Raw genomic sequence first — 16,390 nt, 5'->3', positions numbered from 1 at the left:
AATCCTTCGAGATGTCGTTGAAATATGTCGGAGGCCAGATGCCGCAATCCAATGCCGGCCGCGGGGCTCTCAGACAAGCCCCGAAGCGTGAATCGCGCACGAGGTAGCAGCTGTTGATATAAAGTGCTTTCGCTCTCGACGGACGTGACTTGGCGGGATCGCGTCGCGACGGGCAATGAGTCACACAAACGAAGGGCGAATAGGAAGAAGAGCGGCGGCGGGAAGAAGCGCAAGCACGAGCACGAGCTGGAGCAGTGGCCAGGCAGATGCGGCCGTGGATGAATCAAGGAGATGGAGATGGTGGATTCGCAGTGATGAAGCTCCGGGTCCAGCTAGGCTGCATCGAGGGCGGGTCTGGAGCTGCTTTAGTGCGGCATGGAGATGCTGGAGAGAGTGTGGAGGGGCCTGTTATTGTTTTGGCGATGTCGACCAATCCGATTCGTTTGTTGCTCGAGGGTTTCTAGAGTCTTTCATGTCGCTTGTAGAGAGAGGGAGGGAGGCTGTAAAGCGTTGAATACCGGGCAAATCGGTATTTTGTCTTGTTCCCAGTAATAGTATATGAGGCGGCTGTTGCTCCCCGTGGGCTTCATGCTTAACCGGGCGGATAAGCTGCAAGTTGGGGTGGATAGATCCAAGCACAACTTTGTCTCTCTCCTTGGGACGATGCGATGCTTCTTGCTCTGTATATCGAAATCTAATGCGGCAGTTCTCTTGGTGGCCGCATCCAGTAGAAACGTGGTGGAATGTATAAACGATGATACTTTGTGCAGTTATTCCTCTAAGAAGGGCTATTGTTTCCTATGCAAAGATGTAGGCTGGCTTCACTTGGATCCGAGGCGGCTAGGAATGACGGATTCTGGCTGCCTTTTGTCGAGTCTGGTCATTTGTAAGTAAGCACTTATAACCATCCATGTGTCTGGCTGGCCATGTGGTAACGCACCAGATCTCGTGCATCCTTGTGGCTGACTATTAAAGTGAGGTGGTTGATTCAAAATGTTTTGTTTGTGTCCTTGGCCAGCCCTTTGAATGACCGTGAGATGTCTCTTTTTCAAGTGATGGGTGAACTGGCATAAAATAATATGAAATAGCAAACATGCACAACCAAGTTTCGACATGATTTCTAAAGCATTTCCTCTTCAAAAAACCCCGCGAGGAGGGGCCTTCATCTGCAAAAGCGTGTGGGTGGAATCTGCTGTCCACACTAATTCATATCGAAGCCATCCTACCTACTACCCAACGAGGCACCGCATCACATGACGGGCATTTGAGCGTTTGATTGCTTAGCTCGTGACCATCTGGTGCATATATCGTCAAACGGCAAAAAAAAAAAAAAAAAAAAAAAAACAGCTCGGAATACTACAGTGCACAATTTCAATCCATGTGCTTGCCTCGATTGCCGGTTCAACTTCTAACCTAGGCATTGCGCTTCCAGTGCTAAAATCACGGCTGGTGGGCCCGGCCTATCACCGCAGATCCACGAGCCGAAGACACCCCAGCTAGACCTCGGCTCAGGTCAGCCAGCTTTCATAATCGCATCTCGACATCAATCTCTCGGCTGCATCGCGCTCAGCATGCAGTCTTGAACACACGACCGATTCCACATCCCCAGATTCAACCACTCAATGCCGCCTCCATGAACGACTCGAGCTTCCTCCAAGCCCAACAGCGCGTCGCTGAGCGACGACAGGCCCGCGAAGCCGAACAACGGGCCCGAATCGCGGCTCAGCGCGAATCGTCTCGCGTCAACACCCAGCTGCAGCGTCTGCCGTACCCCCTCAATCGCCTCGCCGGTGTCTGGGATGCAGCCGCTTCTGTAGAGAGCACCAGGCCTGCGTTCCGCGTTGCGCAGGTCGATGCCGAGCTCCTGGATGAAGAGCTGCTGGACCTGCTCAAGGGGCAGGTTGGCGACGCCCTCAGATACTATGCCGGCGGCCATCTCAAAGACGACTGGTCCTCCGAGATCCAGCTGGCGCTCAGGGCCATCCTGTTCAAACTGACAGTCTGGGATAACGATGCAACGTACGGAGCGGCTCTGCAGAACCTCAAATACACCGACGCCAGAAAAGGGGGCCCCGTGCTGTCACCCCCGACGAGGCTACAAAAGTCGCTGTACGGCCTGGTAACGGTCTTTGGAAAATATGCCTGGACCAGATGGGAGGACTGGCTCGTGGATCAGGACGATGGATACAGCGACCCTAGCCCGCGAGTCCAGAGGCTATCTCGATTAACAACCGCACTGACAACGGCGCACTCGGCTGCGGCGTGCGTCTCCTTCCTGGTGTTTCTATTCCGCGGACAATACCGCACGCTTCTCGACCGTGTTCTACGCATGCGGCTGGCGCCTCCTACAAGCCACGTCAGCCGCGAGGTTTCCTTTGAATACCTCAACCGACAGCTGGTGTGGCATGCCTTTACCGAGTTCCTTCTGTTCGTACTGCCCCTGATTGGCGTCAACCGCTGGCGACGATGGTTGAGCCGCACCTGGCGAAAAACAAAAGACATAATGAACACAACCCAAAAGGGTGATTCTTCGAACGGCGAGCTCGGCTTCTTGCCCGAGAGGACCTGCGCCATCTGCTACCAGGACCAGAACGCCGCCGCATCATCCGAGTCGGAAATCATGGCAGCGGCAGCATCCAGCGGCGTCATTGGATCAGCGCAAACCGATGTTACCAACCCCTACGAAGCCATTCCATGCGGTTGCATCTACTGTTTTGTGTGTATTGCAACACGCCTGGACCGTGAAGAAGGCGAGGGCTGGACTTGTTTACGGTGTGGAGAGCACGTCAAAGAATGCAAGCCGTGGAATGGAGATGTGCTCGAGCCGTCCCGCAAGTCAACATCGACAAAGACTGTGGCATTTTCAGACGATGTGATTGGAGGCTCTGAGGATGGATCTGTCATTTCTATGGAATAAGCCCCCGTCGGGGCTGAGGCGCTGAGGCGAGACGCTGAGAACATGACTATGAAAACATAGAGCTTCTATACCATGCTGCATCTTTATTGGGTAGAGGCAAGACTCGGTCTGTGATTATTTATCTAAAAGGGTGTGAATTTGTTTTTGGGAGTCTTCTGCATTGTATAACATAACATGATGTGTTGGGTTGATGGGACTTGTGTATTTTTCAGTTGGAAAGTTTTGGTAACTGGGCGTGGCGCCTTTTAGAATTCGGACATTTACATTTACAGCGTTATCATTGCTTGTTTTGCTAGGTAGGTAGGCTGAGGAACCAAGCACCTAAGGCAATAGGATTAATATCTAGTACCTCCTTGATATAATAGACGAGATGGGAACATAAGAATACCATGTTGATTAATTAACGAGAGAGTAGCGTGATGCACGGCAATTTATTTCTACATGAATCCTACCCGCATACGTGAACAACAGCTGCATATTAGATTAGCGTCCATTAGTGTATGTAGTGCTATCCATCGACAGCAGCACAGCAACACAGTAGCGACACACCTGCAAAGCTCCCGCTGCCAGTGATGTCATATGCCGACACACCGCCTTTGTTCAGTTGGCTCTCGGTAGCTCCCAGTGGCTGGCAGTGGCTGGCAGTGGCTGCTCGCAGTGGCTTCAGGGGTCCTGGCGGCAACCGCGTCATTCTGCCGCCAGCTGCGCAACAGCACCACAACACACCACAGCACTAAACCTGCTGGAATCTCGAGCTGCTGTAGTGCCGATTCTCCAGCATCTCAGGGCCCCCTCGCAATCCAACCAAAAGCGCCCGACGAGACCCGCGGCATCATGCAGATGCAGGGATGCCCCTCTGCGCACGAGACCCTGCTGTAGGTCATTTACGCTTCCACATGCCGGCTGGCCCTTTGTTCTCGTGCGAGCGAGCGAGCGAGTCGCATTCCATCTCTCCGGGGAGAGAGGAGAGAAAACCCCCAGCAAGAGCAGGGCTGTGGTTGAAAACCAAACAAAAACAAAAAAAAGAGGACGGGACGAGCAGCAGGGACGAAACAGCGCCGCAGCTGTCGTCGCCTTGCATCTCTTGTCTTGTCTTTGTCTCGTCTCGCTTCATCCTACCCTGCGCTTTCAGCCGGAGGCAGCCATGCCCGCCTTCTTCCAGTTCACACAGGGCTCTGAATCGCGCGTCCGGCCTACAGACTCGTCGCCTTTGCTCGGTCGCTATCGAGCCGTGCCCCCTCGTCCTGGCATCGGACCACGCCGACCAAGCAGCCCTCTGGGACTGTTGTCTAACGGGCGCGACAGCATACACGTTGGCTACGGGGCGCTGATTGTGGCCGAGATCGAGGCGGGGCTTCTCAGCGACGGCTCTGGCGAGGATGAGAGAGCGGTTGGCGACTCGAGGTGGGAGCGGCTGTGGCAGAGCTACTTCATCGATCTCTTTGTTGATCCAAGGCCGTCGGCGGTGAAGCGCGTGGTGGACAGGTGGTGGAGTCGATATGGACTGCTCGTCTTCCTCCCCGCGGCGCTGGTACGTGTTACGCTGCTATTCCTGATGCCCACCAGCATCAACGCCTACGGGTGGTGAGCGCTTTTGCACAAGGGCCGAGGCTGACACATGTGCCCATTCTAGGCCGTTGCGTGGTGTGCCGTGCCTTTCCCGCAGTACTCGTTCCCGGACGAAGGCCACGACGGCGATGAATCGAATGACATCTGGCTGCGACTGATACGAACCACGGTGACGTTCGATAGCAAGGTCCCCGGTCACGGAGCGGCCCGTGTGCAAGTCAACTTTTGGTTCTTCCTCTTCGTCTACTACGGCTTCTACAACCTCAGTGCTCTGATTTGGATCACCAAAGTATTCAATCTTTACAGGTTGAACTGGTATGTACATCTACCCCTAACGTCATATTTTATGTTGACTTGACTGACGTTTTTTTTTCTCACTACCTAGGTGGCCACAGTCTTTTGGATTCCCAATAACAATCTCTCTTCTGGCCATCTTATCTCTTGCTGTACCCATTCCCGTATACTTCATACCTTCTACTCGCTTTCTCACCGCTCACAATACTGCTTGGGTGTCATGGACATTCATCGTCATGGCCATGCCGGTCGCCATCGCCTTTCTCATCTTAATGACAAACGAGCGTCATATTGGGTTACGGCACTCTCTCTCTGAGACGCAGCGCATCTTCACTACCTCATGGTGGACAGGAGAGCCCGACTCGTTTCCTAACCGACACCGCCGCCGTCGCGATCTCCCTGAAGACCTCTGGGAGCAAGATGTTCTGAGAGTCCTGCCTCCTTCTGGTGCATCTAGAGTGTCACTGAGGCGACGGTGGCTGCCAGCAAGCTTTGTGAGGTTTCTGTGGTTCTGTGTAGCCCTCTTCATCGGGCTGATGGCGTATGTTTTGGGAGAAGCGTATGCTGAAATTTACCTCCGCACATTGCCTCACAACAACTTTGAAACTATTGTATATGTGTACGGCTGGGTAGTGACGGTGCATTTACTGGACGCTTTGACGGGATGGGTGCTGGGCATCAGGGAGGGCGAGCGCGTGGGAAGCTATCCTTTGAGCTGGGTCTTTAAGCTGTTTGTCTTTCCCTTTTATCTTTTTCCGTTTCAAGCGAATGGCTGACTGTATACTCGCAGCTATTTTATGCTCACCTACCAGACCTACGTCCGAGCTCTATACGCCCGCCTCCGCTCGCCGTCCCAATTCGTTATTCTTCAAATTTTCTCTTCCACGGGACTGGTCATCATTTCGCCCATCATGATGACTCGCTTATTCCACAAGATCCTCACCATTCTCGGTCTTAGTGGGCTAACATATGGCACATATCAAAAGCTGCAAACTCGAAACCTCTTCATCCGCTTTCTAGCCGAAAACACGTCCATGGCCACCTTCTTGGGGAGCATCCTAGTGCTTCACTTTGGCGCCAACAAGGAGGTGTACCCATACTTTGCCTTTGACAAGGCCGAGGACGAGACGCTGCAGTACGACTTTAACCTGACGTTTTACGCCTCCATGGTGACGTGGGGGTGCGAGCTGGTGGCGAGTCTGGTCGTGAGAGGGCTGATTGCCCTGTTTTTCAAAATCGACGTTGGGCTGGAGGGGAAATTGGATCTGGCTGTCTGGCCGGAGCTTTTGCCTACCAGTGTTGCTGTCATTCTCCACGTTTTGCAGAATATGCTCTTCTCTATTATACGTTTGCAGTTTCGTACATGAAACGAAAGAAAGGGGGCTGGGCTGGGGTTGGGGGGGCAAGGGAAACATGTCAACGAAACAGTTGGTTGACTTGTGGATGGGGAGACGCAGCAAGACAAAGACAGTCTTGTTTCTTACCCGCGTTTTCCTTTTCCTTGGTGACCCTTTTGAAAGATTTGTTGTTGGTTTTCTCTATACGCGTGATTTGTTTACATTGGGATAGATGTTTTGCTGCGACCGCTTGAATATTTTCTGCTGGCCTGCTCATGCACCCATTTCCTCTCCTTTTTTTTCATCCAGCGCTTTGAAGCAGTCTGATACCCCCTAGCCCGCCCACCATATCCAGCATTGTTGTTTTTCATGTCATTTATAGGGCTTTTTGAGGCTTAGCATTAGATATCTAGATCCAATTGCGAGTGCTAGCGATTATTTCCGAGCAATCAATGAAGGGAATCGAACATGACGAGATAGCTTTGCGAAAGCAACAACAACTCAAACAAAATCAACGGTACATCACAGGCTGTCAAAACTGGCACAAGGCAGTAAATCTGCCAGTCGATATTTCAACTGCGGCTCATGGCTGTCGTTGTCATTGTTCAATTGTGTTGCAAAGCGTAACCTAAAAATAGAGCAATGAAAGTTGGATTAAAAGCCTTGTTCTGTTTTGAAGAGGATGAGCTTGAAGCTCCTACTTATAGCTGTGGAACCGGAATGCTATGCGTTCCTGAGCGTTGCATTAGTTATTCTAATGCTCCTAGAAGGAATCCAATTCATTCCAAAACACTGATCTGTTCAAGGGCTGCGGGGTTACATGATTACAGAGATCTGTGGCGCTGTGGCGCGTAAGGCCACAGTCCATCTTTGTTCAGTTTCCATCCTTTCAACAAATTGATTGTTATTGTTCCCAATAAGCAGCTTTTTGTTCCCAATAAGCAGCTTTTTGCTCAAGTTAGCCCCGCCAAGTTTTATTCTGTTGTCCCGTACCTCTCTTTTCATCAATTCATCATCACTGAACTTGCTTTTCCATTTCTGCTCATCACGTTTCGATCAGACCAGTTGCCCCGGCTTACAAAAAAAAAGGATGCGACATGCAACGTCTGTAGAAAAGGACCGCCCGAGGTCTCGCTGAAGCGATGCGCCAAATGCTCTACAACACCGTATTGTTCCCGAGAGTGCCAAAAAGCTGATTGGAAGGTTCACAAGAAGATTTGCGGCAAGAATCATGCTGCAAACACTTCGTCTAACGCATCAAGTTCGACGGGCACTAGACCAGCCCATTTCCAAGCCCTTCACCCGCCTTGACAGAGGCACCTGGCTTCACGACCGCCCAGAGAAGGACGTATACAGGCTGCTTATTGATGCCTACCGCCTCCGTGTCGAAGACACTTACACCATGGACGGCGAATTGTTGGAGGGCAGCATCTACGCCGGCCATCCTGACGGGCTTGAGGGCTTCCAGGACTTGTTGATGGACGCTGAAGAGATTCCTGGCCTGCTGCCGCCCTGGTGGAACGACGACAAGGCTGCGGCCTGCCAGCAGTTTGGAATAGACGACGAATGGTCGGATCTGCGGTGCGCTGTTGAGAAGAGCGATATTATCGAGCATTACGGGGATCCTCAGTTCCCGATGCAGTTGCGCATGCTGGCGGAGACAATCTATCAGCGAGGACCTGGTGGGAGCGATGGAACGGGGATGCGAAAGATGATGGTGGCGATGGAGGGGGGTGAATTGGGGGGAGACACGTACGGCTCTATTGTTGACATGACGACCATGGGGCGCTCTGATATCTATAACGCGGCCAATCATTAGTTTTGGTAGTGATGGAAGCTTTTTTTTGGTCTGATGGCAGGCTCTTTGTTCAACATGTGAATACATGTATGCCTCCGCAGACAAGTTTGAGTGGAAAGTATTGAATTCATCCAAACCTTGGCTACTAATAGCTACCAACTTAAAGGTACAAAAAGGTATCCATCTATGAAAATGATGTCTCGCTCCTCCTGACAGTATTAGTTCTTGAAAGTAACAGTCTTTGTTCTCACCCACTCGTCCAGCCCGACGGATGAATTAAAGCGCCCGAATCCACTCGACTTGACACCGCCATGTGGCAGAGCCGGCTCATCGTGAATAGTCATGTTGTTGATGTGAACGGCACCACAATCAATCTCCCTCGCAAAACGGAGGCCCCTTCTAAGATCCTCAGTGAAGACGGCCGATGTCAGGCCGTAGTCGGAGTCGTTTGCGAGCTCAATGGCTTCCTCCTCCGTCTCAATCTCATAGAGGGACACTGTTGGGCCAAAGGACTCCGTCTTGTAGATATCCATGTCGGGCGTAACCTTGTCGACAACGATAGGGCGCAGCTCAGCGGAACGGGAATGGAGAGCTTCGACGTCTCCAACAATCACTGTTGCGCCTTTGGAGGTGGCGTCCTCGACGAGCGCCTTGTTGCGCTTGACGGCTATTTCGTTGACGAGGATGGGAGCGGGTCCATCAGACGGGAACATGCCGTTGACGACTGCTTTCAGCTTCTCCTGGAACTGACCCTTGACCTTCTTGTGGACAATGATCCTCTCCGTAGACATGCAGATCTGGCCGCCGTTAAGGAATGCGCCCAATGCGCATTGCTGGGCTGCGGTATCTAGATCTGCATCCTCCCACACAATGGCCGGCGCTTTGCCGCCAAGCTCGAGAATGACTGGCTTAAGGTGCTCGCCAGCGAGCCTTCCAATGACTCGCCCAACGTTGGTGCTGCCCGTGAAGTTGATCTTCCTGATGTGGGGATTGGCAATCAAAGCCGATGTGATCTCAGCTGCAGTATCCCGGTCGTGGGCAATCATGTTCAAGACACCTTTGGGCAGACCGGCCTCGTGGAAGGCGGATACAAGGGCCCTCATGCATTGTGGCGCAAACTCGGAGGCCTTGAGAATGACTGTGTTTCCAGCAGCAACGGGACCTGCAATGGAACGAGTGGGCAGAATGTAGGGGGCGTTCCTGGTTGAAGTTGTGAGATGGAGCGGTTGAGAGTGCAGAGTCAGAGGCGTAGTAGCTTACCAAGGAGCCACAGACAGAACCACTCCATAGGGCTCTCGTAGAACGATGCCACTAGTATTGGGATCCATCAAGGCAGGAAACGAGCCTTCAATGGCAGAGGTTCGGCTGGCAGCGTCTCTAATCAGGTCTGCCGCCGTGTTGATGTTGAAGAGAGCCCAGGGCGTCGCAGCCCCCGTCTCGTTTGACATGATCTCGGCCAGCTCATCAGTCTTTTTCTGAATGATATGGGCGGCCTTGAGTAAAATGTCTCGACGGTGAGCGGGTGTTGACTTTCTCCATGTCTTGAAAGCTGCAGCAGCCGCATCGACAGCCGCGGAGGCATCTGCCACAGTGGCAGCACCGCAACGATGTGATACTTTGCCCGTTACAGGAGATATGACATCGAATGATCTCTCTGGATGGTAGTCTTGGCCATTAATAATGAAAGGCACGACATGCGCGTCCTTGGTCTCTCCTAGAAACATTTTATATGCGTTGGCCTGGTATTTGTTGAAGCGAGGAAGAAGATATAGAAACGATGGGGGGAAAAAAATCAAAAAATAAATAAATAAAAAATCCGTAAGGCTTCAAAATGTGATCGAGGTCAGGAGGTTCTGCAACGAGTATTGCCAACGCTCTTTTGTCTTGAGTGCAGCTATTTATGTATCCCGCCGGATGGCTTGAGCAAGGAGTCTGTTTCTACTATTCAACCCACTTGCTAGCCGAGCCGGTGATAGAATTTGAGATGGCGATCTACCTTGGCCTGTGCGGGGTCGGTGCCAGATTCGACACGGCACTACCTGCTAAACTATTGATAGCGTCGGCTGTGGGAAACGGCACTGTAGCATCAGGCATGGCAAAAGAGGCTGTTGTGACCACCCTAGCCTCGTGAGTAAGTTCTTGGTGAGCATTGGAATCCCTTCAAACCCCGGGATTTCTCGCGTATCACTGCCAGAGATTACGAACCGGAGCCGATTAGTCAGGTGGCTTTCGGAGCTCAGACGCCAAGTGTTGTATTTCCGGCCGAACGCTCGTGAGTGAAGTGAATAAAGCCGAGAGTCGTAATACTAGAATAATCAGGTATTCCTTGTGATTCATTTCCACTGCTCCAGCTTGTCCGGCTCCAGGAACGGCTGTGGCACCAAAGCGGTGTTGATCCGGATGGTTTCTGGCAAGTCATGTAAGTGATACCGTACATACACTTTGGGATGGCGAGTCAGCGCTGCACCCACCAGGCTCCGGCAAGGACCCGGGAAGAGCAAATTGATGGCTGGATTTTGTTTTGGACGATTGCACCCGAATCCCACGATCGGGGACCGGTTTCAGCACCCTTTTGACGGGTGGTTGCGTTGGTGTGGTGTCCGTCATCATGACACGCAGTGTCACACAAATGCAATGCGCCGAATGGCAACAACCCACACAGAGAAAGGGAACCAATAGCAACGGAGAAGGGTATGAACGGCTGATGCTGGATTCAATGCTCAAACAAGGATTGCTGATTCAGCAATCACTTTGTAGATGAAGCAAAGGAAAAAGATGTCTGTTGAGGAATACTGTAAGTTTAACCTTACCCCACGCTTCCAGAAGACGAGAGAAGAATCGGGGCGCCAGCACAAGAACACCCGGCTAGGAAAGGTGTCTGACGGTCTCCCGATTGGCGACAAAGCTTATTCAAGCTAATCCCACGTCAGGAACAGAGCAATTGGGTGCTTGACTGGATGTCTACGCGTAAGGCGGTGTCGAGACGGAGACGTGCCACGTTGGCTGATGAGACAGGCGATTCCGATTTGTCTATGATAAGATGGAATGAGAGCAACGGCCAGGGGCTAGCTCCAGCTGGCCGGCACTACGCCGTATCTGGCAGATGCAGCACGATCCACCGATGCCGAGGCTGACGCATGAGATGAGAGATGAGTTGGTTTAGCTGAAGGGGGAATTGGATCTCGAGATATTTCGTGATGGGGGTTTTGGGGAAGAGAGCATTGATGATGACATTCTGTTCTGACTCTGCTGGCTTTGGGAGGGTGACGGTGAGCCGTGTGCTTACTAAGGTAAAGCATCACATCCAGCATTGAGAGAGATGCCGTGTTAGTGCAGAGGTACAATGTGATTGAACTGCCAATACGTGTGCCTGGAATGTATCTAGCTTTTTATACCTTGGTGCCTCTACCTCCAAGATACAGCACGACCAATACCTACAACAAACTCATGACTGACTTTACTAATACCAACATGGTAGAAAGGCAAAACGGAAAACAGTCACCCCTTGCACGGCTGGCTGTGGCTGATATCACATGGAGCGTCGTACTCGTACTTGGCATGCGTACCAAACAAGTCACAGATTGAGGCACCAGCACTAGCAGTAGCAGTAAAGCACTCGTAGCAGCAGCAGCAGAAGGGTAATACGGAGCGCATTTGTTTGTGCTAGCTCGTGTGTGCTCTTGTTGCGACGAAATGCTTCCTCGGCCGCCACCAAGGCACAAGTCACCACAAGTAGAGGCCAAGTACCTGCTCTGGTGCAGACAAACTCAGTAGCTCCGCTGCGCACAGCGGCATTAGTGCTGCACCTTGCCATGAGACCGACGCCCTCCACGGCAGCCGGCCAATCAGCAGCGGCAACGGCGCAGGATTCCCACAGTCGCAGCTTGATGATACCCCGCTTCTGAATATTTTTTGCCCGCCTGTGATTGGCCCGGCGGCAGAGCCAGCCTCCTCACGTGACGTCCCAGGTGGCGCAGAGCCAATCAGCGCTCGGGGACCCCACTGTGGCTGCCCTCGCCTCTTGGGCTCCACGCCTTGTGGGCTCCATTTGGTGCAACGTCTGGGGGGCCGTCTGGGCCATTTCTGGGTCTGTTTGGACACGGGCTGCAGGTTGGGCGGCGCCGGCGAATGGCAGCCGCGAGCACTTGCATACAGAACAGAACAGACAGCAAAGCACGGAGCAGCGAAATTGTGCAGGACTTATTGCGAGAGAGGAATGCCCAAGTACCGCTAGGTACTAAGTGATTCATATATAAGTGTCGAAATAGATGTATATAAACTAGAGAGAGAGGGAGGGAAACAAACAAGCAAACACACAAACAAAAAACAAGGACAAGGACCAGGACAACCAAACTACTACCGACTACTATAATTAATTACCCAGTAATTCGCCGGCCGGTGGTGCATTTGCTGTCACGGACGGACTCGACTCGACGTGACTGACTGACTGACTGACGGCCGGAGCGCTGCAGCTAAGCAATTACGGAGTACCTGCGCTGTACTTGACGGCGGGGCCTCTCCCCTAGTCACTTGGCGCCGCCGGCAGGTACCGTCTGGTTCCAACACATCAACCTTTCTGCGGGTGCTCCAGCTTTTTGGACTTTTCCCTCCGCCATCACCAAAAAAATTAAAAAAGGCTATCCTGGGCCATACCAGCATCATCGTCCGCATTCGGCCTCAGGACCAGCCAATCCGTCCTCACACATACCGGCCTCCATTGCATCCCCGGGCCTCCGCCGCTGTTCCGCCGCAGCCTCGCGCGACCAGCCCGGCCTGCTCCAAAGCCGCCAGTCGACATCGCCCTCCAAAGCTGTAGCGAGCGGCCCCCTCCATCGGCCTCGCACCGCAACAGCGTCTCCCAACCGCTGCAGACGCCGCTGCCAAGCAACCGTCTCTTGGCCAGCGCAGAGGCAGAATACACGTCGATTCCAAAGAAAAACATCGGTATGGATGGCTCACCAGGTGTTGGCCGGGGGGCCCCTTCGATGAGCCCGACCAGCCCTGCCAGCTCCCGCCACGGCAACGGAATGCCCAAGCGCAAGAGAAGCGGTGGCATGGGCCTCGAGAGCAGCCCCGGCAGCATCAACGAAGATGAACACGGCGACCACCACGAGAACGGTGATCACGACAAGAAGCGACAGCCGGGCGTCAAGCGCGCGTGCAACGAGTGTCGCCAGCAAAAGGTGAGTCAGCCCCTCCGACCCTGCCATCTCCCCGATGCTCGCCTCCCCCACCATAACCCGCCTGTTGTTTCCAGATACGCGAGGAGTCTGAGAGAGTTGATGCTTTTATTTCTTTGTTCTGCTCTGCTCTGCTCTGCTATGCTCTGATATATCAATGCCCTGCCCTCTTCTGCCTTGTCCTGTCCTGTCCTGTCTTGTGTCCCCCCCCGGCGCGGTCTGCAATTGATTGCCTTGTTATGGTGGCTAATTCGTGATTCAATTGTTGCGCAATAGTTGCGGTGTAATGTCGTTCAAGAACCGTTTCAGAGCTGCTCACGGTGCAACCGCCTAAAGCTCGAGTGCAAGATTGAATCCAACTTCAAGCGCATTGGGAAGCGATCCAAGCATGCCGAGATGGAAAAGGAGATTGACCGTCTACGGCGCAACATCGCTCGCGCCCAGGCCCAAGGCTACCTCCTCGACGACGATGACACTCTCAACTCCCCCATGGCGCCGAGCACCGCGACCTACTCTCATACGCGAAATCCTTCTCTAATGGGTTCTGACGAGGCCGTGTCGTCCCTACTGCACCTCAAGAGAGGGGGCTCGTATAGCATGCCGCGATTCTCTCACGAGTTGGAAGGGGTCCAGCTGACCGACGAAGCCGTCACCCATCTGTTCAACGAATTCTTCGCCTTCTACCACCCATTCCTTCCATTTTTGAATCCTCAGCAGTCCCCAGACCAATATCACCAACAGCACCCTCTCCTGTTTTGGTCCATTGTCGCTGTCGCTGCCCGTCGGTTTAGCCCTGCCAATTGCGCCAACCTCATCTCCAACCTCTCTGGACCACTGACCAGGTTCCTGTGGACCACCATCGGCGAAGTGCCTAGCAATTACTACGTCGTCAAGGCAATGTGCCTGCTCTGCGCCTGGCCATTACCCACCAGCACAACCACTTCTGACCCGACCCACATCCTCTGCGGTGTCATGATGAAGACGGCGACTGGGATCGGACTGCATCGCCCCAACCACATCCAAGACTTCTCTCGAACGTCAATCGACCTGAATAAGGAGCAACTTGCCGACCGTGTCGCTACGTGGGCCGTGTGCAACATTGTGGCACAAAACATCGGCACTGGCTACGGCCAACCAGCTTCTTCCTTGTATGACTGGACTCTGGCCCTCCGACCCGGCGACGACCCGGCGTTGCATCTCTCTCCTGACCTAGAGGCCCGACTCCAGATTGAGAGATTCTGCGACAAGGTTTCCAAGGAAATGTATAGCAATGCAAGCGACCCCAGAGGCGTCGCCGGAGACGAGCACAGGGCGATGCTCATGAGGGTATACCGGCGCGAGTATTCAGAGCTGTATGCGTCCATCATGTCTCAACAGCTGGGTGCCGTCGTGAATCTGCACTTGCGCGCCGCCGCCCTTCACATGAGGCTGGCCGGGTTCTTCGACTCCAGCAAGACGCCCGGCTACTTGGACGATCTGATGGGTTTGTGGCGGGCCACCGTCAGCTTCCTAGACGATCTCCTCGAGGTGGACAAGGTAACTTCTCCCCACGACAACATCGGGGGCACCTTTTTGCTGTACGCGACCAACTACATACAACAGATGTTAGTAGCTGCTGCTTTTACCTTGCTCAAGTTGATGCGGTCCTTCTTCTGCAAGACGATTGACTTCCAACGCGGGCGAAACCTCTTCCACCGCTCTATCCAGGCCATCCGTGCCACCAGTGTGGTTACCAACGATTTGCAGTGGCGTTTGGCCGAACTAATGGTGCAGATGTGGAACGGTGCCCGGTTGGATCAGAAGAACTACAACCGCGAGGACGATTCTCCCATCCAGGTCGACGACAGCTTGCAGCTTAAAGTACGATGTCGTCACAGTATGAGCCTCGTTTTCGACTCCGTTTGGAGATGGAGAGAGGAGTATCAAGCTTTGGGCAGAGGATCGCTCGAAGGTAAGAGATACAACAATTCGACCTGTGGGTACACCAGCTGCACTTGAAAACCTGCAGGAGATCTCCCCCCGCTTTCTTTTCTCTCTGTCTTGTTTCGACGAGAAGCGAGCGTGTTTTCTCCTTTTTTTTCTCAATTGGAAGCTAATCTTATATGTTTGCCGTACAGCTGCCTTGAAGCACCCCACGAACCCGGATTCGGCCAATGAGTCCTCAGCCGCGTCGTCGCAACTTGACAGCACGTTGATGCCATCACACACTCTCCCCACGTCCAACAACATGCTTACTGCGAATGGCGTACTAACACCAGGCGCCCCAGGCTTGTCTGCCCCTGCAACCGCACCGACCAGCATCATTGGAAACATTACTTATGGCGACAACAACTATGACTTCTTCGATCCCCAGCACTGGATGCTGGACGGCCTCCTTGACTTCAACTATTCGTTTGTACCGCCTCTCGAAGGTGCATAGAGTGCCCAACAAGCCTGTGAAGAACAGCGTTCTGAATCTGATGGGGTCGGGAACCTAAATCCATGAGTCGGTTTCTTTCTTTTATTTTCTTCCCCTTCTCTACTCCTACTCCTCTTTTTTCTTGCTACCGGAGAGGCCTCAACCTAAATGGCAAGTTTGCAGAGACGACATCTCAAAAAGACCGCTTGGATTAGATCGGTTGCAACCGGAATTTGACTTGGTGCTGTGAACAACAACTTGAAAATTATGATATTTGACCGTGTTACATGTGGGGAAGGAGGAGGAGGGTTTTCATACGTGAGTTTTTGTTTTATACCAGAGTGCTTTTATGCTACGTTTGTTTTGTGTATCTTTTTTTTTTGCTTGGGAGCTGGGAATACCGCGTAGACGCCTCTTCGCGGTTATCATGCCTGGGTCATTTTTCTTATGTCGGGGCTATGGGATTCATTATGTTTATATGCTGGCATGACTTTTTCATACTTGGTTGTTTCCACCTTTCTTTTTTATTGCGCTGCCCGTGGGGAAAATATATCTTGGGAGAGGCAAATGGGGCAGCTTTGGATTGCAACTTGGTTTCATCTTTGCGCATCGGAAAAGGGGCTCGGGCTGTGATATACCGGGATATAGGGAAAATACGTAAGTAGTGTAATGAATAGCTGTATATTGAATGAGTCCCGCTGTGTTGCTATACACGCTTGCTGAATGTTAGTTATCATTGTTGTGAAGCTGTCTTTGTCGTTGTCTTGCTACCCTAGAATTGATGGTATATATTCCTCCACATAATCTTTCAATTGATTTATGAAGAGACACGAGTAATCTCCAGGATCATGGTGACGATGCCAGTCAATAGATGCTACCGCCCCGATTCAAGGTAAT

The 16,390-nt window shown here is 52.6% G+C and overlaps 5 protein-coding genes across 5 annotated transcripts; 4 read left to right on the top strand and 1 right to left on the bottom strand.

Annotated features, from left to right (window-relative positions):
• Positions 1–1,633: 1,633 nt before the first annotated feature.
• On the top strand, positions 1,634–2,917 carry Triagg1_910 (uncharacterized protein; the record flags this gene model as incomplete). The annotated part of the gene is made up of 1 exon (XM_062902606.1): positions 1,634–2,917. One exon carries the CDS (start codon positions 1,634–1,636, stop codon positions 2,915–2,917), a length of 1,284 nt encoding a protein of 427 aa, XP_062760134.1.
• Positions 2,918–4,061: 1,144 nt separating this feature from the next.
• On the top strand, positions 4,062–6,147 carry Triagg1_909 (uncharacterized protein; the record flags this gene model as incomplete). Its single annotated transcript, XM_062902595.1, has 4 exons — positions 4,062–4,448; positions 4,551–4,801; positions 4,872–5,510; positions 5,571–6,147. The coding sequence occupies 4 exons, from the start codon at positions 4,062–4,064 to the stop codon at positions 6,145–6,147; spliced, it is 1,854 nt and encodes a 617-aa protein (XP_062760133.1).
• Positions 6,148–7,348: 1,201 nt separating this feature from the next.
• On the top strand, positions 7,349–7,936 carry Triagg1_908 (uncharacterized protein; the record flags this gene model as incomplete). Its single annotated transcript, XM_062902584.1, has 1 exon — positions 7,349–7,936. One exon carries the CDS (start codon positions 7,349–7,351, stop codon positions 7,934–7,936), a length of 588 nt encoding a protein of 195 aa, XP_062760132.1.
• A 197-nt stretch (positions 7,937–8,133) lies between these two features.
• Positions 8,134–9,639, bottom strand: Triagg1_907 (uncharacterized protein; the record flags this gene model as incomplete). The annotated part of the gene is made up of 2 exons (XM_062902573.1): positions 8,134–9,115; positions 9,176–9,639. The coding sequence occupies 2 exons, from the start codon at positions 9,637–9,639 to the stop codon at positions 8,134–8,136; spliced, it is 1,446 nt and encodes a 481-aa protein (XP_062760131.1).
• Positions 9,640–12,043: 2,404 nt separating this feature from the next.
• Triagg1_906 (transcriptional regulator family: Fungal Specific TF) lies at positions 12,044–15,514 on the top strand (the record flags this gene model as incomplete). Its single annotated transcript, XM_062902561.1, has 4 exons — positions 12,044–12,149; positions 12,572–13,098; positions 13,372–15,046; positions 15,213–15,514. The coding sequence occupies 4 exons, from the start codon at positions 12,044–12,046 to the stop codon at positions 15,512–15,514; spliced, it is 2,610 nt and encodes an 869-aa protein (XP_062760130.1).
• Between the last annotated feature and the right edge of the window lie 876 nt (positions 15,515–16,390).

The sequence above is a fragment of the Trichoderma aggressivum genome (genome assembly GCF_033847375.1).
Source record: "Trichoderma aggressivum f. europaeum strain CBS 100526 chromosome Unknown scaffold_002, whole genome shotgun sequence".
Classification (NCBI taxonomy): domain Eukaryota; kingdom Fungi; phylum Ascomycota; class Sordariomycetes; order Hypocreales; family Hypocreaceae; genus Trichoderma; species Trichoderma aggressivum.
This window is presented reverse-complemented; position numbering and strand designations above follow the sequence as displayed.